Genomic DNA, 24,601 nt, shown 5'->3' with positions numbered 1-24,601 from the left:
CACTACCGTCAATTTTTCCATTGGGGAAATTTCAAAAAGCTATATAACAGTTACTGAATTCAGCCTTTAGATCTCTGGAAGGTAGATATTGTCATTAATTTAAAGCTATTGAAACCAACTCACAGAGTGAGTTACCCTAGGAAGTCAGTGGCAGAGCAGGAATAAAACCTAAATCTCCTGTCTCAGTGCTGTTAACTACAAGCCCTCCCCTGGGTAAATCAAACTTTGGTCATAGGTTTCACTATCTTAATCACAGAACCATAGAAATGTAAGGCTGGAAGGGACCTTGAGAAGTCATCAAGTCCAGCCCCTTTGCACTGAGGATGGACCAAGTAATCCTAGACCATCCTAACAGGTGTTTGTTCTTATTCCACAACCTCCCTTGGCAGCCTATTTCAGAGCTTAACTACCCTTATAGTTCGTAAGGTTTTCCTAATATCTAACCTTAATCTCCCTTGCTACAGATTAAGCCCATTATTTCTTGTCCTACCTCCACTGGACATGGAGAACAATTGATCACTGTCCCCTTTATAGCACCCTTTGAAGACTTATCAGGTCCCTCCTCGGTCTTCTTTTCTCAAGACTAAACATGTCTAGTTAGGTTTTTTTAACCTTTCCTCATAGGTTCTGTAAACCTTTTAGCATTTTTGTATCTGTCCTCTGGACTCTCTCCAGTTTCTCCACATATTTCCAAAAGTGTGGTGTCCTGAATTGGACATACTGCTCCAGCTGAGGCCTCACCAGTGCCAAGTAAAGCAGGACAGTTACCTCCTGTGTCTTACATATAATACTCTTGTTGACACACCCCAAAATATTAACCTTTTTCTCAATTGCATAATATTGTTGATTCATAATCAGTTTGTGATCCACTATAACCCCAAGATCATTTTCAGTAGTACTACTATCTAGCTAGTTATTCCCCACTGTGTAGTTGTGCAATTGATTTTTCCTTCCTCAGTGTAGTACTTTGCACTTAACCATTATTGAATATAATCTTGTTGATTACAGACCAATTCTCTAATTTGTCAAGATCCTTTTGAATTCTAATCCTGTCCTCTAAAGTGCTTGCTACACCTCCCCTGTTGGTGTCATCTGCAAATTTTATCAGCATACACTCCCTCCATTTTCCAAGTCATTAATGAAAATATTAAATAGAACTGGACCCAGGACTGACCCCATGGTATCCCACTAGATATGTCCTCTCAGTTTGACAACAAACCATTGATAACTATTCTCTGAGTAGTCTTTCAACAGTTGTGTACTCACCTTAGAGAAATTTCATCTAGACAACATTTCCCTAGTTTGCTTATGAGAATGTCATGTGGGACCGGGGTAAAAGTAAAATGGAGCTCTTACTGGGGCCTTGGGCAGAAGGGGCAGGGCTGGGGTCAGCATCTCCCAGCAAGCCCGTATGTGCTGCTTGGTCCGTGCTGCCTGGGGCTCCAGCGGTGATTTAAACCCATCTGCGCTGCTGCCTCACTGCTCCTTTTGCACCCCCCTACTGGCAGCCCTACTGGGTCGTTGCTGCCCCTTTTGCGCCCCCCAGTTGGCGGCCCTGCCAATAGGGACCTGGCAGGGCCACTGATGGGGGGCACAAAAGGGGCAGCGATGTCAAAGTGCTAACTGCGGCAGCGTTTTAAGCAGGGTCCTTAAAGAGCTGCATGGCAGTGCTTTAAAGTCAGCGGTACGGGCCAGTAGTGGCGGCTACTTTTTACTGGTACACAGTACCGGCCTGTACCGCCTTACTTTCACCCCGTGTGGGACTGAGTTTACAGCCTTTTTAAATCAAGATATATCACATCTATTGTTTCCATCCACTAGGCTAGTAACCTTCTCAAAAAAAAGAAATTATGTTGGTTTGGCATGATTTGTTCTTGATAAATCCATGCTGCCTATTCCTTCTAACTCTATGATTCTCTAAGTGCTTACAAACTGATTGTTTAATAATTTGTTCCAGTATCTTTCCAGGTATCAAAGTTAGGCTGACTGCTCTATAACTCCCTGGGTCTTCTTTGCTCCCATTTTTAAAGATAGGTAGTATGTTTGCTCTTTGCCAGCCCTCTGGGAAGTCATCTGTCTTCCATGAGATCTTGAAGATAATCGTGACAGTTCTGAGATTGCTTCAACTAGTTCCTTAAATATCCTGGGATGAATTTCATCAGGCCCTACTTATTTGAATACATTAAACTTATCTAAATATTCTTTAACCTGTGCTTTCTCTATTTTGACTTGCATTCCTTCCATCTTGTCGTTAACATTAATTGTGTTGAGTATCTGATCACCATTAATCACTCTTTTTAGTGGAGCAAGCAAAATAGGTATTAAACACCTCAGCCTTCTTGATGTGATCAGTTATTATCTCTCCTTCCCTGCTAAGTAGAGGGCCTGTACTTTCCTTCCTTCCTCTTTCTCTTGCTCCTAATGTATTTAAAGAACCTCTTCTTATTGCCTTTTATGTCCCTTTTAAGGCATGACTCATTTTGTGCCTTAGCCTTTCTGATTTTGTTCCTACCTTCTTGTACTACTCTTTTGTACTGAGAAATTCATCTATGTTTCTACTTTTTGTAGGATTCCTTTTTGATTTTCAGGTAATTAAAGAGCTTCTGACAGAGCCATACTGGCCTCTTACTGTTCTTCCTATCTTTCCTTTGCAGGTCCTGCACAAGGAGCCTCTTCACAGTATTCCAGCTACCAACAGGGACAGGGGCAGCAGTATGGAAGTTACAGAGCTTCTCAGACAGGACCATCTGCCCAACAACAGAGGCCTTATGGCTATGAGCAGGTAAATTATTTTAGCGTCTGCCATAAAGGGTCTGGATTAGCCTTTTTTTCAGGATGTCCTGCCTTGGAAGAACTCAGCTTTTTCTTGCACATAGGAAAAGCTATGAGGTTGAAGACCCAGATCCATTGTCATAGTAGGGAATCCAATGTGAGTGTATTGACAATGCATTATCGGGCCCATCCAATTTTGTAAACCAAAAGACAGTAATCTGATTCAGCCCCCTGAGTGCATGACACAGAAATGATATTATCTTCTAATGTGTCGTATTTTGTAATTTTTAACAGGGTCAATATGGAAACTACCAGCAATAAAGTGAGAAGCTCCTGTATCTGATTCATTTCAATAGTATATCCATCTTTTGAACTGGATGTACTGGCAGTTTTGATTAATTGTAATATGTTGGTTACCCCTTAGCACAAAGCAGCGTCTCTATGTGAACAGTGTTCATTTCATGCTGGATATGAAGCAGTGCACTACTGGTAACAAGACAATGCTTTAATGGTTTGATATATTTGGTGCTGTGTATAGTATGTATGTTGATACAATGCAGAGGTTTTTTTCCCCATTCTTGATGTTTCTAAATAGCTTAGGGGTCATTTGATCAGAGTTTTGATGTGCCCAGATCTGGGAAACAGCTAGGATATTCTGCAATCCAGCTAAATACGAAGATCACTCAGTCACATCTCTGCCCATGCAGTTATTTTAATGTAGGTTATGAACCTATGTTTAACTGGATACTTTGCAGTTTACCTGTTGTATATGCCAGCCTCTGAAATCCATGGCTCTCAATTGTATTACTTTACAGCATGGAGACGGGTGCGTTCTTTATGTTGAATCAATTTCCACACTATAAGACAAAAATAAAAAACAACTGAAGTAATATTTCATTTGCTGAGGACATTATGCTCAGCCAATTTATATAGCTGATTACCCATGTCTTCTAACGTAATATCTGCACAATTCCACATTTTTTTAGTAAAAGGTGTAGAGAGATGATCAAAACCTGCTTTCAAGGAAATATGAATATCCAGAAGCACCTTTTTTAGATCCATGAAAGTATGGTATAAGTATGGTATATGCCATGGTGAAAGAAATAAAAGAGAACTCTGGGAATGAATCTGTAAGTCTACTAGAAATCAGTATTGCTTCATATCATGTTTAGCTGACAAACGTGATCACATTCCAGTCTTAAATATGCTACTCCAAATTTTATCACAACTTATAAATATTCAGGCCAAATTTCCCAGGTTGCTGGTTGTTTGCTCTTTAATTTCTGGTTCTTCTATTGCCCTACCCTAGTTCAGATTTTCTAGCAAGCATTCTAACCGTAAATAAAATCAGGTTATCAAATTGACTTTTTCTGCAGTTATTCATCGCTTTTGCTTTTCTGTAGTAGCTTGATAGAAGTAATTTAGGATTGGTGTAAAAAATCCATCTTTGTTTCAAAGGAAAAATCAGTAATTCAGCTTTAACTGTGAACATTCATTATGCATATGGAAAGGTGATTGTTAATGGGATTCAACCATTAAAGGAAAACCTATAGAGGGAGAATGAGAAATATAGGGACAGTGGTACTTAAAAGCCAAAATGAACAATAAAAGTAAAAAGTAGTTTATATTCAGTTTTACATTTTTTTAATGGGATTTTTACTGCTGAATAAAATATGTCTAAATTGTCTATGACTAAAGGGTTAAAATGGCTAAAATTTATTTAATATACATTTTATTAAAAAGTGAAATAATACCTTACGGTTAACTGGAACTTGAGAGTATGGAGTTAAATATACCCTCTATGAGTTTTCTCCTTTTGAGGTTTTTATTGGATTATATTTTGAGTTGTGGAATTTTTATATTCTGAAAACTAACACCACCCAGAAAATTTCGATATCATGATTCAGGTTTGGATTTGTTTTTCCTGAAAAGGAAAATCTTAATACTTGATAGCTAAATGGTTTATTATTAAATGTTGTTCAAGCTCTGCCCTTGCAGCATTAACACTTCTAATTGCTGATCAGTGAAATGGAGTTAGCATTTTTATTCATTCTTCATTTCTCTTTTCCTTCCTGCTGGTGTTTTCATACAACTGAGTACTTATAAATATCAAATAGGGCACAGAAAAGAAGTTTGAGGGGTTTTTCTAATCTATGTTAATGTTACAGGTAGCCAGGAGAATGCAATATTGTTCCTTGCCAGCTTGAAAATATGCCTTTTATGTGGTTTTTGAAAGTGCTAATATAATCCTTTTGAGAGAATATGGACAACATTTAAAAAAAATTAAACAGCAACATTACTTCTATCTGAAATGTCTTACATTAAGAATTTCTTGAATGTTGTGTATATACTGTATTTGAAAGAGCACTTTGGAAATAGTTTGTACATTTATTTCCTAATTTATACATGATTTTTGGTGTTAATATTTCTAATTGTTAATAACGAAATGTTTATTTAATGTGTTGTCCATTTTTATGTATTAATGTGGAAACAAAAAGTGATGCCAGCATTTTGACTTTTTTCATTAATTGTATCATTTTCTGTAATACAGAATGCTTGAAACTGGTTTAGTTAAAATGAACTGATTGAGAAGCCTATTGATGGTACTTTTCCTATGATGCAAAGACTTTTTTAAAAGGACCAGTGTAATAACTATGGGAGATTCAGTTTTTATTGCAGACTTTTTGGAAACAATGCCTCATCACACTCCCTCCCCGATAATCTGTCGTACTTCAGGTAAAGCTCACTGCATGTGAAAACACCTACTACAGTTTTCAGATGTTCTAAATCAGCGGTTCTCAAACTTTTGTACTGGTGATCCCATTCACATAGCAAGCCTCTGAGTGCGACCCCCCCCCATCAATTAAAAACACTTTATATATATATATAACACCATTATAAATGTTGGCGGCAAAGCAGGTTTGGGGCAGAGGCTGACAGCTCGCAACCCCCGATGTAATAACCTCATGACCCCTTGCAGGGTCCCAACTCCCAGTTTGAGAACCCCAGTTCTAAATCTTGTTCAATCTGCAAAGATCAAGCATTATACTTTTATGCTGAACCGATCTCTGGAGGATAGACTGTAACTTTATGTTGCAGATTAGTCCCCTGCTTTCATGGATGTCACAGGTAAAACTCCCAATGATATTAATGGGAGCAGGCTCAGGCCCAAAAGATGGAGACGAAAGCTCTGATATTGCAAAGATTTATGCTTAACTTTATGCACTGCAAGTACATCTAGTGACTTCAATGGCAGTCCTTCCAAGGGGTAGGTCTGCACAGCACCAAAAGGTTAATTCTCACCCCTGGGTAGACAAATGTGCTAGCTCTACTCTAGATAGCAGGGTGGCCATGGCAGCTGCTAAGGCTAGTGTCCAAATACATACCGGGAGGCAGGCAAGATTGGATCCAGGTGGCTAGTTCCAGCCACCCTAGCCCCACAGCTGTTTTTAGGTACACTACCTTATGGGGAGCTAGCATGCATCTGATGTGGTGGGAAGCATTGTCCCAGCTACTGTGTCGCCAGACCCCAGGAGCGAAGTTAAGCCTGTCTTGGCCAGGCCAGGCCCGGGCTCTATTTCAAGAGCCGTGATAACGGAACACATGAGGAAACACTGACGATTTCAGGACCCCCAGACAAAGCCCTAGGTCGTTTCTAAAGCAGGAGCAGCCTCTGACCAGTAGGGATTTTGTAGCGCGCAGGGGCATCTCCACCCAGAGACCATGCCAGCCAGCTGCTCTAGCAACAGGGACTCTCTCTTCTTGTGTCTGGGTCCCAGCCACCTGGGGCTGTACACGCTGCGTCCCCCCCACACCCCATCCCCATGGCCGGGGCCAGAGCTTGAGCTCCGTGGGCAAGGCAGGGATTGGGTGACTCGAGGCCATCTCATGAGCTAGTTCTTCGCCCAGCCCCAGGCTCCTGCGTGCCCGTAGCCCCGCTGGCGGGAGAGGGGGCGCTCAGCCGGCTGAAAGCCAGGAGGAGAGGAGATAGCGCGGCTCGAACCCAAATAGAGCCGCTAAACTGGGCCCACATTTGACCGCAATGCTTTTCCCGCGCTTTTCATACCTACCGGAGAGGAAGGGGACAGAACTGCGCGTGCGCCCATCTGACGGGCGAGGACGTAATTTGGGTGAGGTCGTGACCTCTGCGTCCAAGTGAACGTGGTACGAGTGGGCGGGTCCGCCACAGGAAAGTTCCTCGCGGTTGGTGGGTGCTATGCAAGGTTCGGATTTGGGGAAGAGTGGCTGGAGCAGGGCCTGGCTGTGAGGCGGCGCGGCGCGGGGGGGGGGGCGCGCGCAGGGGCTGGCTGTGAGGCGGCGCGGGGGGGGGGCGCGCGCAGGGGCTGGCTGTGAGGCGGCGCGGGAAGGGGGCGCGCGCAGGGGCTGGCTGTGAGGCGGCGCGGGGGGGGGGCGCGCGCGCAGGGGCTGGCTGTGAGGCGGCGCGGGGGGGGCGCGCGCGCAGGGGCTGGCTGTGAGGCGGCGCGGGGGGGGGCGCGCGCGCAGGGGCTGGCTGTGAGGCGGCGCGGGCGGGGGCGCGCGCAGGGGCTGGCTGTGAGGCGGCGCGGGGGGGGGCGCGCGCGCAGGGGCTGGCTGTGAGGCGGCGCGGGGGGGGCGCGCGCGCAGGGGCTGGCTGTGAGGCGGCGCGGGGGGGGCGCGCGCGCAGGGGCTGGCTGTGAGGCGGCGCGGGGGGGGGCGCGCGCAGGGGCTGGCTGTGAGGCGGCGCGGGCGGGGGCGCGCGCAGGGGCTGGCTGTGAGGCGGCGCGGGCGGGGGCGCGCGCAGGGGCTGGCTGTGAGGCGGCGCGGGCGGGGGCGCGCGCAGGGGCTGGCTGTGAGGCGGCGCGGGCGGGGGCGCGCGCAGGGGCTGGCTGTGAGGCGGCGCGGGCGGGGGCGCGCGCAGGGGCTGGCTGTGAGGCGGCGCGGGGGGGGGGCGCGCGCAGGGGCTGGCTGTGAGGCGGCGCGGGGGGGGCGCGCGCAGGGGCTGGCTGTGAGGGGGCGCGCGCAGGGGCTGGCGGGGGGGGGGCGCGCAGGGGCTCTCTGCTGCTGAGTAAATAGAAAAGGAGTGAGCTGTAGCTCACGAAAGCTCATGCTCAAATAAATTGGTTAGTCTCTAAGGTGCCACAAGTCCTCCTTTTCTTTTTGCGAATACAGACTAACACGGCTGTTCCTCTGAAACCTGAGTAAATAGAGGTTCTGTATATTATATATAGTCCATGCTTCTGAACAGCCTTGCAGTAATGAATGCATGTGCACAGGCATTAGTGAGGGGAAATCAGTTTGGGGAGGTATATGTGCTTGGTGTCTTACTCTCAGAAGGCTATTACAGCGATTGAGTAAGAACATATTGGTGAAATATTGGTCAATCCCTGGACCTTGGCTTTCTAATCCATTATGTGTTTCATGATGTAAACTGATTTTTTGTTCTCTTGACTTGCATGTGAAATTTGTTTCTAGAGCCACAAAGGTGAATTTTAGTTAGTGGTTTTCCTTTGTCTATAATTTTCACTTTCTAGGTGGATATGCTGGGATCTAAAATCTTGTCATCAAGAACATGGACTTTGTTGGACGGCTTACGGCAATGGAGACCTGTATATTCACCACATATACAGAGTTGCTTATTGCAGCAGCATGTTAATTGCTGGCAGAGGATTCTTTCCACAAGCTGTGCAAAGTGTGCAAAAAAACAACGGCTGAAACAAAAAAGAGCAATATCAGAAAAGAAGCTGGTAAGTCTAAACTAAAATTCAGATAGGCTAACCTACGATTTGTTCAAAGAACTTGTTGTATGCTAAAAGAACACACCAGTCCTAGAGATGAGTGTTTTGTGTATATTCCCCACTTACCATTGTCATTCTAAGGAAATATTTTTATGAAATATAATTAATTTTGGATAGTGGGAAAAAATAGTTGTAAATAAGTATTTCATGTAATAAAAATCTCAGTTCACAGTGACGTTATTCATGATTACTTCAATGGTAGTAGTAACTATAGGAGTTGCTTTTCTGTAGAGCAGTGGTTCTCAATCAGGGGTACATGTAGAGGTCTTCCAGGGGGTACATCAGCTCATCTAGATATTTGCCTAGTTTTACAACAGGCTACATAAAAAGCACTAGTGAAGTCAGTACAAACTAAAATTTCATACAGACAATGACTTGTTTATACTATATATTCTATACACTGAAATGTAAGTCCAGTATTTATATTCCAGTTGATTTATTTTATAATTATATGGTGAAAATGAGAACCTAAGCAATTTTTCAGTAATAGTGTGCTCTGACACTTGTATTTTTATGTCTGATTTTGTAAGCAAGTAGTTTTTAAATTAGGTAAAACTTGGGGCTACTCAAGACAGATCAGACTCCTGAAAGGGGTACAGTAGTCTGGAAAGGTTGAGAACCACTGCTGTAGAGGTTTTAATGATCATAATTCTCTTTTGGGTTGGAAAAATGACATAGAACAAAACATGTTTGTTTTTTAGACAGTTGCTATTCTAAAGTTCAAGTAGTGTTTTGCTTTTTTTGTTTTTTTTTTAAAGAACTTATGCAACTCACAAATTGCCTAGATTTAATGGCTGGTTAATCATAGGCTTTCTCTTTTTTGTTTCGGCGCTTCCTTTTGGTTCTATATTTCAGCTGCAGGGAAATGAATTCATTTTTTATAATAAGCAATAAATGAATCTAGTTAATTTAAAACAGCAGTTTGCAATTTTGCCGTTTGGTGGTGCTAACTACACTTGAAAAAAGAGGCTTTTTAGCAACGGTCACATTTTTATGATAGAACCTCAACGTTACAAAAACCTTGACAATGGAGATTGTTCGTAACTCTGAACAGAACATTTTGTTTGTTCTTTCAAAAGTTTACAACTGAACACTGACTTAATAGAGCTTTGAAACTTTATTGTGCAGAAGAAAAATGCTGCTTTTAATTATCTTAATTTAAATGAAACAAGCACAGAAATAGTTTCCTTGTTAATCTTTTTTTAAACTTCCCTTTATTTTTATTTGTTTGCTTTATTTATTTATTTTTGTGTCTGCTGCTGCCTGATAGCATACTTCTAGTTCCAAATGAGGTATGTGGTTGATCTATCGGTTCATAAATGTGGTGTTCGTAATGCTGAGGTTTTGCTGTACTAGTGATTGTGCAAAAGCAATTTTGGTTATTCAATAATTGGATTTTTCTCAGGTGCTTGGGTGTCACTTTACTAGTAACAGAATTTTTCACCACTCAAGTTATTTTTATATTTTAAAAAAATCCATTCTCCACCTGGTTGTAAAGTCCCTTAGCATGTTTTGTATTACCATTTGTAAGTAAATTTTTCTCTACATCTTGACACACATGAAAATACCTATGTACATGCCAATACTTTTATAGCACTTTTCACCTGAGGATCCCAGAAAATTTTCCAAAGGTCAATGGATAAGTATTGTTATCTTTATTGTGCATAGAGAAGATAAAATGACTTGCCCACTGTAATGCAGTAAATCAGTGGGAGAACGGGCCAGAATCTAGGACTCTTCACACTGTCTCCTGCTTTTACCATTGGACCACTGCCTATGGGAAATATTTAGTGTTCCCCACTCTGCCCCATTTCCAAGAAGGACCTTTCCGTAAATTTTTGTGTTGGAACATCGGATTGTTCTGTCTTATTAAATGAAGATTGACCTTTGCATGAAGAATGGCATAATTGGAGTAGGGAATAGTGAACTGATACCAGAAAATAACCCTCCCCTTCACCCGTCATGCAAACTTTAGCTCATGTATAAGGACCAAATCTACTCCTATCTCAAATGTTTGAATGCCTCATTCCTTCCATTTTGTACTCATGAGTAGAACAAAAGTGCTAGATGCTACTATTTGTATTACAGTAGTACACAGAGCTTCCAAATCAGGATTGCGCTAGATACTGTGCAATCATGTAAGAAAGATGCAGTCCCTGCCCAGAGGCTCTCTTTAGAGAGTCTCTTCTGTAACTTTCCAGCCCAGGTTTGTAGGCTTGAGGTTCAAATATTTCAGATAAGCAGCAAGGAGTTCAGCTTCTTATTATTGCAGAAGTCTAATGCCTAATATTGAGGTTCAGTCTCCATTAGTTTGAAGTGAATGATAGCTTGTGCCAGAGAACAGTTCCATCTTTACAATATTATTACAGCTTGCTATTTTTATATCTTAGTGCTGCTGAGACCCACATATCTTCCTTGTATCATCCATAGTTCACTGCATGGTTGTTTTTTTTTGGACACTATGCACAAAATGCCTTCAGTTTTTCCCACTCTGTTGGAAAAGTTCTTACAAATTCCAGGATCTCAGATCAGATGCTGGAAACTCTCTGAATTTAGTCAGCATGGAGCATACAGACTTTTAAATATGCTTAGACTGGCCTTTTTAAATTTTTCCATGTACTGCCAACTACCTAGGTCACTGAGTTTCCTTGCTTCTTTCAGTAGAAGAAGAGTTCTGTGTAAGCTTCAGAGCTTGTCTCTTTCATCATCAGAAGTTGGTTCAGATATTACCTCGCCCATTTTTTCTTTTTTTCAGTAGATGTTCATTGTCATTAGAATAGTTCCCTAATATACATAATTAGGGAGGACGATCTTTCAGCATCTTCTCTCTGGAATTTTTTGCCAGTGGAAACTCAAAGATGTATGTTAGATGTTTTTGTTTTAAGGGTCTCTTAACATGTGTGATCCTGTGTACGTTCTTCAAGATAATTGCTAGGTTAATGGGCTTTCTTTGGTTGATGTCCGAACTGTAGCTATGCTATAGATTTTGATTTTCAAATGGAAATTGAAATTCCTGACGTTTAAAGATAGCTATGTTTTGTAGAAGCCTTCAGCTTGTTGAGACAGAGGTCTGATAATGTTTCACTAAACTGTAGAGAAATCATATGAAACTATCTCTCCATTGCAGACCCGATATTTTGTAGATCATCGAAGAGTGTGTGTGATTGGAGGCCACGGAGGACCGGGTATTAACTCTTTTCACAGTGAGCCTAGAAAAGAGTTTGGAGGTCCTGATGGTGGAAACGGAGGAGATGGGGGCCATGTTATTTTGAAAGGTAAAAGTTGCATATCCTTTTTGTCGTGTACACCATAGATTAAGGGATGGCATGGTAAATATTGTCCCTTTGTTTAAAGGTATTTTTGATGTCTTTCCACAAACTGAGTTTGAGTGCTAGAATTGATAAATATATATGACAGGGAAATGTTTTTCTTCACTCCATCTGTTCTTTGCAGTACTTCCAAACAGCCACTGCAAAGGGGATGTGAATGACGCTGATATTCTTACGTAATCTAGCTAGAAAATATTTCAGGTCAAACTGATTTGAAAATCGAATACCTTTTTAATATCTCATAACATATGCCTCGGAAAATACTAAAGTATTCTGTCATCTTCCCACACTGACGCAGATTGCCCCTGAAGCAGGGAGTAAAGCCAACATTTATTCTTTATAGAACTAAACACACACATTCCAGGTGCGCTTCTTTGACCTTGCCTTTAGTAATAAAAATGCATGGCACAGCAAACATAAAAAGCTACAAAAATGTAAGCTAGATAAATACTAAAAAAATCTAAGGTAACTTCTTGGGAGGGGGAAAAAAAAGAACAAATATGACAGATGCTAGTCATGTGTCTAAATGCACTTCTGGAAGACTCTCAGGTGCTACAATATGAATGAGGGTGGTGTCAGAATCCAAGAAGAATAAAATACACACTTAAAAATGGATATAGTGTATGACCTTTAAAACAGACTTGAAACTACTAATTGGCTTAATATCTGTGGAACGCGCAAAGCAGAGAATTTTCCTAGATTGTTTTAAATCAGTGATTTTAAACTTGTTTTGCATTTGTGCTTTGTAGTTATTTTCCTAAAGAAAGGTTGATTCTCATTGGCTGGTAAACATTAAACATATTGATTTGTAACTAAATATAGCCTTGACACTAAATTTGGTACTTCTTTTTGCTAACCATCAGGATATACTATATCTATACACATTTATTTAAGCCATTATGTAGTTTAACATACATTTATTAAGATTCATTTTTCACACTTTTTATGATAAAAAATGGAAAATGACATTTCTTATTTACTAAGTGATTCCTTTTTTATTCATGATTTGTGTCAAGTTGCATTTGGATGGAAATTAGAATTCATTTAAAAATGCGCAAAAATAGTATTTGAACATTTGTTTTTGATTAGTTAAATAAAACTACCTGAAATGTGCTGGATACATAAGGAAAAAAGTAAGTTAATCAAAACAGGTTTTGCATTCAAAACTAAGGGATTTATTTAAAAAAGGAAGTATCTGGAATTAGTGAATTGAACTAGTTGTTTTTGGTCACCATGTCTTTCAAGATTTTAGAAGTAGTAGATTGTATCTTCTCTCACCTCGTTTTTATCCATAGATTGAAAGAGGACAACAAACCTTCCTGCTTAATTTCCAATCAGTATCTTAACTTTGAATGAAATAGTCATTGAATTTAACTAGCTAAATAAATAACAAGGAAGAAAATATTCTCTTTATATCTGTGGAAGAGGCTGCTGCTGTCAAAACCTGGGTTAGCACTTCAACAAACTCTGATTTCGAGTACTTAGCCAGTAACTCTTACAAGTCCAGTGGTTTGACTTTCTTCAAAACTTTGGTAGCAAACAAACGGCTTGAATATTTTTTTATTTAATTAAAATTATTTTAATAGAGTATAAGATTAGCCCTTAATATCGGTTGTCATAATTTTAAAATAGGTTTATTTTTTTTAAAACGAATTAAATAAAAAATCCAACTTTTTAGTTTAAAAAGAAATAGTCAATCTTTATCCACTGAGTTTTCATAACAGAAATGGAGAACAAAGACTGGAGGTTTTGTCAGAGGCTTTTTACTGTGGTTAATGTTTGATGTTTTGGGAAGAATAGGACTCTTGTGTTTTGCTCTGAAATTAAAAGTTATTTCCAAAAGCACTAAATCTGCTCATCAGACATACCTGTTTTTTAAAAAGAAAAGGAGTACTTGTGGCACCTTAGAGACTAACCAATTTATTTGAGCATAAGTTTTTTAGTTTCATTTGTCTCTTACCTTGTTGTTTGGAGTTACTTGCATCTTTCAAGGGGAGAAGAGACTTCTAACTTTCTGGTTTTGTGTCAGCAATTCTATATGGAATTTGTCTTGGCTTTAGGTAACTTATTTTGAGTTGGTTGGGCCCACTTTTAAAACTGCGAATTAAGTTCAGAATAGTTTAATCAAATTTGGGGAAAAGAGATCCCTTGGGACCAGCAGAAATGTGGAATCATTGTCACAATACCCCAAAAAGTGTCATCTTACTGACTTTAACAACTAGAGAGGAGTTATACTACTCTCTATTGGGGGGGAAGGTGTGTGTGTGTGACATGGTCCAGGATGAAGAAGCAGTGGATGCAAAGTTTAGAAGAACAGGCACGATTAAGGCCCAAGAGATCCTGTGTAGATCAGATAGTCTCACTAACAATCATCTTAGAAGAATGAATAGAATGGCAAGCTCTGCCCTTACCAGTTTTGGATTTTTGTCAAAAGGCATTTGATAGCCGGGGGGGGGAGACATATATTGCAGAATATTCCTCAGTCCTATGGAATCCCAGCTAAAGTTGTCAACATCATCAAAGCATGGATAGCTATGCAAAATGCTCTGTAAGGTTGAACAGTCAGACAACAGTCTCGTTCATCATGGCATGAAACAGGGCTGCATTTTATCACCTCTCTTGTTTGGCATAGCCGTAGACTGGATAAAGAAGAAGTGTATTAGCAACACAAACACTGATATAGCATGGGTAGATGGCAATGTCTAGAAGACTTAGACTTTGCTGATGATATTTCGCTACTGAGCGAAACGCGTGAAAAGTTACAAAGATAGACAACCTGGCAAAAATAGCAGGCCACCAGGGTTCAAAATTAGTTCTACTAAAACTTCATTGAAACCCAGAATCAAATAGTAACATCACATTAGAAGGCAAAAACCATCAAGAAAGTAGAATAGTTCACCTATCTAGGCAGCATCATATTGTCCAGTAGAGTTCACAAGAAGGAAGTGACCTCAAGGACAGGAAAGGCCTCCACAGCATTTACTAACCTCAACAATGTATAGAAATCTAAGCTCTAGAACACCAGAAGAAAACTGAGAATTTTCAATTAAAATGAAATCTCAGTGCTAACATGGCTCCAAAAGCTGAAGATCTTACATTTTCTATCAAACATTAAATGGAAAATTAGACACCTTTAAAAATAAATGCTTATGAAAGATTCTGGGCATTGGTTGGAAAGACTTCATCCCCAGCAAAGAGAGCTGAGAAATCCATAACCAGCTGCTCGTTCCCACCAGTATCAGAAGGAAGTGTTTGGATATTTTTGGGGCATGTACTCCGGATGCCAGCACAGACTCTACCATGAAGCTGTCATGTGGATACCAACTGAGTTGAGGAAATGAGTGCCCAAGAGACACCTTAAGAAGAATCCTTAGCAGGGAGGGCAGAACAATTGATGTCAGCACCATAAAGCAGAAGGAAGCAGCAACAAATGACGGAGGGAAATGGAAGAAACTAGTTTCCACCATGTGCACCAACGTTGGAACTGGAAGGATGTAGAATAAATCAAATATTAAGTCTTTGAGGTTCCCTTCCTTGTGCTTGTAAAGAATCATTTTTTAAAAGTCTGATATTTAAGCTTCTCAAAAATATTTTTTAGCAATTTTAAAATAAAACTTTTTTAGTGTTTAGTCACATTACAATAGTTCCTTTCATCCTTACACTTATATGGGATCTTGCATTCCAAAGCATCTCAGAGTTTTACATACTACATTGACAACAGTAACTTCATCCATCACAGACATGCCTCCGCTTCTGTTGTGAAATACAACTTTTTTTTAAGAACTCATCAACACTACACAACAACATAAAACAGGCAGTGAGGAATGCCAAATCCCATTGAGGCTGGGCTGTAGGAAGACTACAATGAGAGAGAATGTAATTTTGCAAATTGGAATTTGGCCAACATAAATACTGTACTTTCTAATGACCGCAAGTGATCATGATCTGATTTGAGTACTGCTCCAAAAGGCAACAATTCTAATTACACATTCTACAGTAGTATCATATTGAGTTACTGATTCATCACTACTGATTAAGAAGGGAGTCACCTCTACCGGATAATAATAGTTAGCACCTATATAGTGTCAGCACTACTTTGGAGAGTGGTTTGGATGTTTCTTGGAAGTTTCACTGTCATCTACAGAGCAAGTCTGATCTAGGATAGCTTGTGAGATTATTATTAGTTGTAGTACAGTGGCACACAGAGACTCCATTATAATGGGTACTGTACAAACAGAATAAGACACAGTTTGATAAGATCACAGCTTGTGTGGCGTGATTTAAAAAAAAAAGAAGTCCAGACTCTTTGTGAAACATTTAAAAACACAGTGACTTGTCAGAAGGACTTGTCTTTTTATTAGTACTCATATTGCTAACCCAGTAAATAGCAATGGATTGATTACTGTGAAATCATAGATGTTCTTTATTGGTTAATAAATTTGTTTTGTAGTGGGGTTACTTCCGTTGTTTCTATACTTTATAAACTTAAGCATATAAATAAAACGGTGGAGTTTTACTTTAAGAGAATTGACATCATATACCTCCCCTGGACTCTCACTAGCTTATGGAATGCTTCTGTCTGTGGTATACTGCAAAAGATAAAGGGGTCAAAAGATGATTCTACTGTATTTCTTTTAACACAAGAATGTTTTTAAAGTGTGTTTTGCTTTATAGCTGACCAGCAAATCAAATCACTGGCTTCAGTCCTCCCATTGTATCGAGGCTTTCATGGAGAAAGAGGGAGAAGCAAAAACTGTTATGGAGCCAATGGTGGATACACGTATATTAAAGTAAGATACTATTGCTGACTACTTTGAAAGTTTTATATGAGAATTCAGGCCTCAGTCCTGCAAAAGCTTACCTGTGTGAGTAACTTTATGCATGTGAGTAGTCCTAGTGGGACTAGTCAAAGTGAGTGTTCATAGCATCTGGGCTAGTTCACACACAGGCATGACCAAACCGCTTTGTTCTCATTGTTCATACCAGAACCTCTTTGAAAGAGCATGCTGCATCTGGCTAAAACAAATAGTGACCAGCCTTTGCTTCTAGAATTCAAATAGGCAGTGCAGTCAAACACACAACTTGTTAAATTAGAGCAGTATTTTTCCCAGGCTAGTTCTGCTACCTGGGACATGTCCATTTTGATGCCGATCACTACTGTGCTTACCAAGCTCATGACTATATTTTCTAGCATTGTTGTTTGTTCTTTCCGTTTGTCTGCAGATCCCACGTGAAAACAGGTTTCACACTTTATTGTATGGTTTATTAGCACAAATGAAGGGAGGCTTCCCTCGCTTCTAAGCCTTGTCTTCATTAGAAAGAAAGATGTATTTTTAACAGGTTAGCTAGGGTTTACGTTGACCAACTAATATATTTACATCTACAACTTGCCTTGTCTCCACTAAGACTTTAATACACTAGCTAACACGCACTAAAAAGTACCATTTTTTTGCCTACTGTAGATACAGCCCTAAGCTTTATACCTGTGTTTAGTGTTATCCATAAAGTCAATCTTCAGAGTCTGTTTTGGAATTGTGTCAGCTGTTGGGGTGTGTCTTTATGTATTGATAAATTTGTGGAAATGCCCAAAGTCAGGTAAGCACTTCTCAAGTAGAGAGGAAGACAAGAACCAGACAGATCACACACATACACCTCTACATGCATACCCGAGCAAGGTGGTAATAGTAATGCATCACGTTGGTTCAGTTTTTTTATTAACAAACAAACAAACAAATTCCCTGTCTGCTTATGTCTGTGCTACTTCCTTATTTTTTAATTCGTTTTAAAATATAAATCATTCTTACTTTGCTTTTTAGCTACCCAGTATGATCCATAATCTCCTTATGCCCCCCTGTTGGTATCCTGAATTGGTTCACCATCAGTTTGTGAAACCTGGGACTGGGAACACAAAAAAGCACAAAAAAAAATAGTATGGTACCATTAAAGTTCTTAATGTCCGACACTGCTGTTTGGGTCGAGAGTGAGAGTGCTTATTTGGCCTCTCCTGCTAGATCTGGGTCGTAATGACTCTTTTCACACTTTCACCCAGCTGGGAGATGGAGGGTTGTGGTGTTGGCTAGACCCTGAAAACATTGCCAGCCGTCGGGAACTGCTGAACAGTACTGTTAAGTATTTGAACTTTCATAGTTTGTTTTTGTTTAGGACTTTCTCTCTTTTCAAGGTTCCTGTGGGCACTGTAGTTAAGGAGGATTGCAAAACTGTGGCTGATCTTGCTCAGCATGGCGAAGAATATGTTGCTGCTTATGGAGGATCTGGAGGGAAGGGTAACCGGTTCTTTCTGTCCAATGAGAATCGAGCACCAATGACAGCCACTCTAGGAGAATCAGGTCAGGAAAGAGTCCTCCATCTGGAGCTCAAGACTATGGCACATGCAGGGCTGGTGAGTATTGCCTCTTTTGTTTTATTAACCTTTGGCATACGCTTTCAGGATGTCACTTGGCTAGCTGACGAAAGAATGTTGCTTTGTTATATTTTGTTGTTTTCGCAGCAAGTTTGTGTGGGAGATGAATGACAATGATTACTTAGTAGAGGAGTATCCTGAGTAGCCCTTCTGTCACTTTTTTTGCTACCACTTTATATATAACTTGATGCCATATGTCTTTGGTAAAAGGCTTCATGCTAAATCAACAGGAAACAAGGTACGGGCTTCAGTAATAATTGCAATAATAAAACATTTTGTCCCATAAATGTCTCTTTAGAATACGTCTTGACATAACAGAGGGCTTGAATGTATGCAGGCAGCAAAGTTATCAGGGATCAAACCCCCAATCTTTGGCACTTAGGGGCTTCTGCCACTGAAGGAGAACTTTTGGATGCTGCTTTTAAAGTAATTGGACAAGCTGTTTCTGGGAGACATGATGGCATGCACTGAGACAGCATGTTACACCTAGAAGCCATCAAGGAACACTTATGGCTCTTAAATAACACCCCTTTTTAATAAAAACATAATCATCCTTCAGTCTGTCTTTACTTTGCATTGTTATGGGTATTAAATGTTTAACTTTGTTAGCTTTTTGTATAGGTTTCAGATATGTAAATTTTGTCTTAGCATTTAAGTTTGAATGGTATGCTAATGCTAAGTCAATTTATTGTTTAATCTGATTTCATTTTTAAATCCGTGCAATTTTTTGATCTCTCTGGTGGAGCTGTTGAACAAACCCTTATTTTACAACAGTATGTAAAGGGCATGAATCTTACAACATTTGTCTGGCCCATAAGAGCTTTGTAAAGAAAAAGAAATGAACTAGCATGGCTGGTTCAATAAACTTAGCCGTATTTTAGCTTGTGCAGTCTACTCTGGGTCTTAAATTGGCAGCACTAAATCCAGCATTTTGAGTCCTAGCCTATGCCCATAGAAGCCAATGGGAATTTTGCCACTGACTTTAATGGGAGCGTTATCGGGGCTTAAAATTGACACTGTGAAATCATGAGTTTCCAGATCTCTACCATACTTATTATGGCAGTTGTTCAGAATGATTATCCGAAGCAGGCTGGAAAATCTGATTCAGTTTCTTGTGAGTGCTGTTGACACTGCACACACACTTGTCTGTATCAGACAGGATAGCCTATAACTGTTCTAAGGCCATTCCTCCCAGAAAGCGTAGACTTCCTAGGAAAGTGTTTCAAGATGTAGGCTTTAGGAGTCAGGGGGAACTAGCCTCCGAGAGAGACTGCAATAGAAGAATAAAAAGAAAAAAATGTTAGGTTACCCACAGAGCATATTGTGGTTCTGTTACCTTACAGTCCAAATGAGATGATTGGTGATGGTTACTCCTAGTAGTCAGATGTATGATAGATCCGCCACCATTCATGGCATGAAAATCCTGTCCATGGAAAAAATGACAAGCCTTTTGTCAGAATCAAGTAGATTTTTATAATGTATAGTCGCCATTTTTTTGGAATTTGAAAATAAATACATAGCTGACAAGTGGTTGACCAACCAGAGATGGGTTTTTTAAAGTAATAAATACAGATTATGAGTAAGACTTGTTCAGGCTTGTATGGAAAGCTCATATATGTTAATGATATAATGAAAAATTAAAAATAGAGAAAAAAGTGCACCCAGATATCTTTAGACATGAGCATGCAAAACTGATTCGTTTGGTACAAACGGCTGTACAGCTCTGAGTTATGACAACTACTAAAGAACCATTGATGTATATTTGCAAATGTAAACACTCTTTATTTTGGTTAATCTGGAATTGTGGCCTGGTTAAATATTTGTGTTCCAGGTAGGATTCCCCAATGCTGGGAAATCATCACTTTTGCGAGCAATCTCCAATGCAAAGCCTGCAGTGGCTCCCTACCCATTCACAACCTTAAATCCACATGTAGGCATTGTTCACTACCAAGACTATGAACAAGTGGCAGGTATGTGTTATGAGATTTTGTTTATATAATAATTACTACTTTTAGTTGTGACATCTGATTGTCTCCCTTTATGTCCCTGCTTGAGACAGTAAAAACTGTAAAAATGACTCTTTAGGAGCTTACTAGTTCTAGGGAACTACAAACCTGATGTAAACATGAAATAGGTTTTAAACCTAGTATTGTTTTTCATGTATGTACTCTTGACCTCAGACTTCTCTGGTGAAATAACTTGATTTTTTTAGGGCTGCAGGAGACAGACAAACTCATACAATGCCTTCTTAGAGACTACATTGAAAGGGAGCTACATAAGTACCTAGACCGACAGACAGACAAATAGAACCCCTTATATTAAAAATGTTCACATTCAGTTCTCTCTCATTTATAGTTGCTGATGTTCCTGGTATAATAAGAGGAGCTCATCTAAACAGGGGCCTTGGATTGGCCTTTCTGAGGCACATAGAACACTGCCGCTTTCTCTTATTTGTGGTGGATCTGTCTGTGTCTGATCCATGGATTCAGCTCCAAGACTTAAAATATGAACTGGAGCAGTATGAAGAAGGCTTGTCAAAGAGACCTCATGCTGTCATTGGAAATAAGATTGATCTTCCTCAGTCAAAGGCTAACTTACTACTACTTAAGGAGCGAGTGGAGCAGAGCGTCATCCCACTATCTGCATTGACAGGAGATAATCTGGAGGAATTATTGTTGCACCTAAGAGATTTGTATGATGCCTATGTAAATACTGAACAATCACGTAGACAAAATCCAGTCAAATGGTAGGAACCAGAGCTCCCATGAACCCTAAGCTGAATGGAGGAGGAAAACAACATTTATTGCAGGATGTTCAACCTGTAGAATTCTTTGCCAGAGGATGTTGTGAAGGCCAAGACTATAACAAGGTTCAAAAAGAACTAGATAAATTCATGGAGGATTGGTCCATCAATGACTATTAGCCAAAATGGGTAGGGTTGGTGTTCCTAGCCTGTGTTTGCCAGAAACTGGGACTGGGAGACAGGGATGGATCACTTGATTACTTGTTCTGTTCATTCCATCTGGGGCACCTGGCATTGGCCACTATCGGAAGACAAGATTCTGGGCTAGATGGACCTTTGGTCTGACCCAGTACAGCTGCTGTTATGTTATTATGATGTATGTGTAGGAGAAACATGGGGCACAGGACACAACACACTGTAAATTTGTTCTCGATTACTGCACGAAACAAATCGAACTATAAGCATCTCCTATTTTTGCAGCCATTAAATTTTGTTGGAAAAAGCTTGTGAGACTTGTAGTGGTGATGTGCATAACAAATTGGCCTGTAATCTAAGGAAACTTGCATACAAGTTCTGGTTTACAGTAGGTTATACTAGACATTTTTCGTAAAATACTTAATTAACTTTAGGAAAAACAAATAAATATGCACATACACATTTCCATATCATTCTAATTTATTTATGCAGGATTTTTTTTTGCAGACTCAATAATAAAACTAATGTACAGTTGTCTCTCTTCTTTACTAAACTGAAACAGACTAGAAACATGAATACGTTGCTTTGCACATTCTAATTTTTTTTCTTGTTAAATCTTTTGCTTTTTTTTAGACTTCCTAGTTACCAAGTCTCCTCTGAAAAGTGATATTAAGAAACATACAAATATCACTTTTCACAGCAGACTTATTCAGCCCTGGCAAGCCTGGGGATAAATTAAGCCCTGGATGGGGAGGTGGATATGGAGGCAGCAGGGGACAGGAGCACTGGGGGAGGCAGTGAGGGCCTGGTGTCATGTGCGGGGGCTGACCTTAGGGGCAGAGCCCACCATCGTATGTCTGGGATATGAAGCCTAAAGCCTATGGCTGGAACCTGCCACCCGCCATCCCAGGGCTGGAGCCTGACGCCACCAGCCTTGGGAAGGTGGGGAACTCACTGGCTATCTGTTCTTCCAGCATTTGTGTCTCCAGAGGTGGGCAAGGCCCAACCATTGCTGGCGGCCGTGGGGGAGGGGGCTGCGGCTTTGCTGACCTCCTCTTCCTTCCCTCCCACCCCCCCAAATCACTGCCCAGGAGGTTGTGGCTGCAAGAAAAGTCACTTGTGGCTGCATATGGCCATGGTGCCGCATTTGAGAAACGTTGCTTTAGACACTGTCAAGTCCAAATCTGTCATTTTAAAGCCCCTTATCACTGCTGCTGTGCAAACTAAGTATTCTGATTTTGGCTGATCAGCATTCTAAACGGCCTCATATCAAAACAGGAACTTCCATACTTCCATGCCTCCCTTTCTGTTGCCATTGTATCATACAAATCCATACCACTTAGCAGTGCTTCATCTGCTCCGCAAACTCTTTTTAGGGGCTTTAAAGCGCGATATATCTTGTGAACCACAGTTGTCATTTAAGGCCTAAGAAATTTGGGGAAAAAAAGTGGGTTAATTGTATCCCTGCTCTATTAGCTTTTTACACCCTCCTTTTAAGAAAAGAGGTGATCTCATGTAATGGAACACTCAATGGATTCTGCCATTAGCAGACAGTAGTGTGGGGTAGTGGCGGTCGTTGGTGGTTTGAGTAATTGTTTAGCCTGCCAACTTCATCCCATATATTAGAGTACTGTCTTGGTCTCTCGGTGAAAAAGGTACCGTTCAATCCTTTTCATCTTGCCCCAGTTAGAGATATTAAAAGTCAAGTATAGAAGCTACATGTATATGTACCTCCCCAGTTGTTTCTGACAAAGCAAACAGACAGATTTACAGGTCCCATTCAGCTCAATAGCAAAACTCCCATTGACTTCAATCGTACCAGGATTTGCTCTACAGGCAAACCAGACTCAAGCTTTGACTGGCCTATTGAAGGGCAGCCATGTTGTACTATGAACCTCCTGCTATGATTACACTTGTAGAATAGATGGGTCCTGAAGTTCTGCTCTGCCCTAGCCTTTAAACAGAATTTGGGAACACTTCTGAACTTGGTTTAATCATGATCCTGGTTGAAACATGGCTTCAAAATACTATTTTTACAGATTGGCCTAGTCCATGTTGGCCAGGCAAGCTGTGTTAGAAACTAGTTTAAGTGGAATCAAGTTTAAATGTAGTACTCACTTTGAAGGGACATGGTTCACCTTAGAATCTAATTTCTCTGAAATGTATTTATTATCAATAACATCTAATATTTCTGTAACTGAAAAAGATTAGAGACATTATTTTCCTTTTTTTATTTTCCATTTGTTGTGTGTACTTGACAGTACTTGGTATATAGTTTCACGGTCTCTTTTGTTTGTGTGGTTTTTTTCCACACAGCAACGCAAGAGAAACACAGGAAAATATTGTCAGACCACCAAAGTTGAGAGGGGTGGAAAGTGTATACTTTTACCTCTGGATGGGTTTTTAATTGACTAGCTTTTAAGTTGATGAGGTCCCTGTTAAGGTATGTCTATGCTACAATGTAAGCCATGGGTTAGTAGTAGAACTGGAGTTAGCAAATTCTGGGTTTGTTAACCTAGGGCTTGAACATCTACACTCATTTGTAACCTCAAGTTAGCAATTATTGAACCCTGGGTTCCAACCTGGGGCTTCAGCATTTACATTGCATTATGCCGGCCCAAGTCCTACCACCCGTGTCCCGGACTTTCTAGTGCCCTCCCAAAATGTGGCCACTCAAGCTCTTTGTGCTGCAGTGTGGGAAAACTGACTGTCCAGCAAACTTGACTGTCCAGAGGACAAAGAAGTTGTCTGTAGGATTGTGGTAAGCTTTTAGTGGATTCCCAGAGCGCAAGTCCAGTGGGGTTGTCCCTACGTTGCAAAGCAGTAGGACTTGAACCCTGGGTTCCGCTTGACTCTGAATCGGACCCTTCACCACCGTGCAGTCCTGGGACTCTAGATCTGAGCTCTGTGTTAGCACAATTTGTGTGTAGATGGGGAGGATTAGGCTTGAGCTTGAGTTCAAACCCTGGGCTTACATTGCAGTGGAGACATACCTTAAAGGCCTGTGTGCATCAAGGCTTTTTTCCGTAGCTCAAATAACACCAGTCCTTGTGAATATTCTGCATAGTAATATGCAATCAGAGCATAACAAGCAATCACACCTTTGAGAAATTCTTTCTCTGAAACCTCTCTGTGCTAGAAGGTTGCTAAGTAGTTTAACAAGGCATAATATTGACTAAATTAGTTTTTGTCTATAACAGGTAATTGATTGTACTCTGAGATGCCAGTGTGATGTTCTTCATTGTGTGTTCATATGATTAGCTTTAGAGGGGTTTCAGAAGGGCACATTTCCCTTCATCTGATGGAAAAAAGTGCTCTGTTGGTATTTTCCAACAATGAGCTAGAAACATTACATTTTTTTAAGGAC

The 24,601-nt window shown here is 40.5% G+C and overlaps 2 protein-coding genes and 2 long non-coding RNA genes across 9 annotated transcripts in view; 2 read left to right on the top strand and 2 right to left on the bottom strand.

The window, feature by feature from the left end:
• SS18L1 (SS18L1 subunit of BAF chromatin remodeling complex) overlaps nt 1-5,437 on the top strand; it is a 34,445-nt gene extending 29,008 nt beyond the window's left edge. The window contains exons 10-11 of the mRNA XM_073309172.1: nt 2,655-2,782; nt 3,067-5,437. Coding sequence (XP_073165273.1) covers nt 2,655-2,782; nt 3,067-3,093 — 155 coding nt within the window. The 3' untranslated portion in view covers nt 3,094-5,437. The remainder of the gene's footprint in view (nt 1-2,654; nt 2,783-3,066) is intronic.
• Nucleotides 1-7,048, bottom strand: part of LOC140896958 (uncharacterized) — a 32,784-nt gene extending 25,736 nt beyond the window's left edge. The window contains exons 1-2 of the long non-coding RNA XR_012154651.1: nt 6,843-7,048; nt 3,533-3,629 (exon numbers count right to left, since the gene is read on the bottom strand). This is a non-coding gene — a long non-coding RNA (uncharacterized lncRNA). The remainder of the gene's footprint in view (nt 1-3,532; nt 3,630-6,842) is intronic.
• Nucleotides 6,904-21,542, top strand: MTG2 (mitochondrial ribosome associated GTPase 2). 6 transcript variants are annotated; one of them, XM_073309166.1, is made up of 7 exons: nt 6,904-6,995; nt 8,283-8,495; nt 11,674-11,821; nt 16,550-16,665; nt 18,057-18,275; nt 20,128-20,266; nt 20,652-21,542. In XM_073309166.1, exons 2-7 carry the CDS (start codon nt 8,289-8,291, stop codon nt 21,044-21,046), a joined length of 1,224 nt encoding a protein of 407 aa, XP_073165267.1. In that variant the 5' UTR covers nt 6,904-6,995; nt 8,283-8,288; the 3' UTR covers nt 21,047-21,542. The 6 variants fall into 6 exon arrangements, with proteins under 6 accessions (XP_073165267.1, XP_073165272.1, XP_073165269.1 ...); XM_073309171.1 differs by having other exon boundaries at nt 6,925-6,979; XM_073309168.1 differs by lacking the exon at nt 6,904-6,995 and adding an exon at nt 7,787-7,871.
• Nucleotides 17,573-19,754, bottom strand: LOC140896960 (uncharacterized). The gene is made up of 2 exons (XR_012154652.1): nt 19,633-19,754; nt 17,573-18,514 (listed from the first exon to the last, which is right to left on the bottom strand). It is a non-coding gene; the product is annotated as an uncharacterized lncRNA (long non-coding RNA).
• Nucleotides 21,543-24,601: the final 3,059 nt, after the last annotated feature.

This window comes from Lepidochelys kempii, chromosome 13 (assembly GCF_965140265.1).
Source record: "Lepidochelys kempii isolate rLepKem1 chromosome 13, rLepKem1.hap2, whole genome shotgun sequence".
In the NCBI taxonomy this organism is placed as follows: Eukaryota; Metazoa; Chordata; order Testudines; family Cheloniidae; genus Lepidochelys; species Lepidochelys kempii.
Note: the sequence above shows the minus strand (reverse complement) of the source record. Positions and strands in the feature narration are given on the sequence as shown.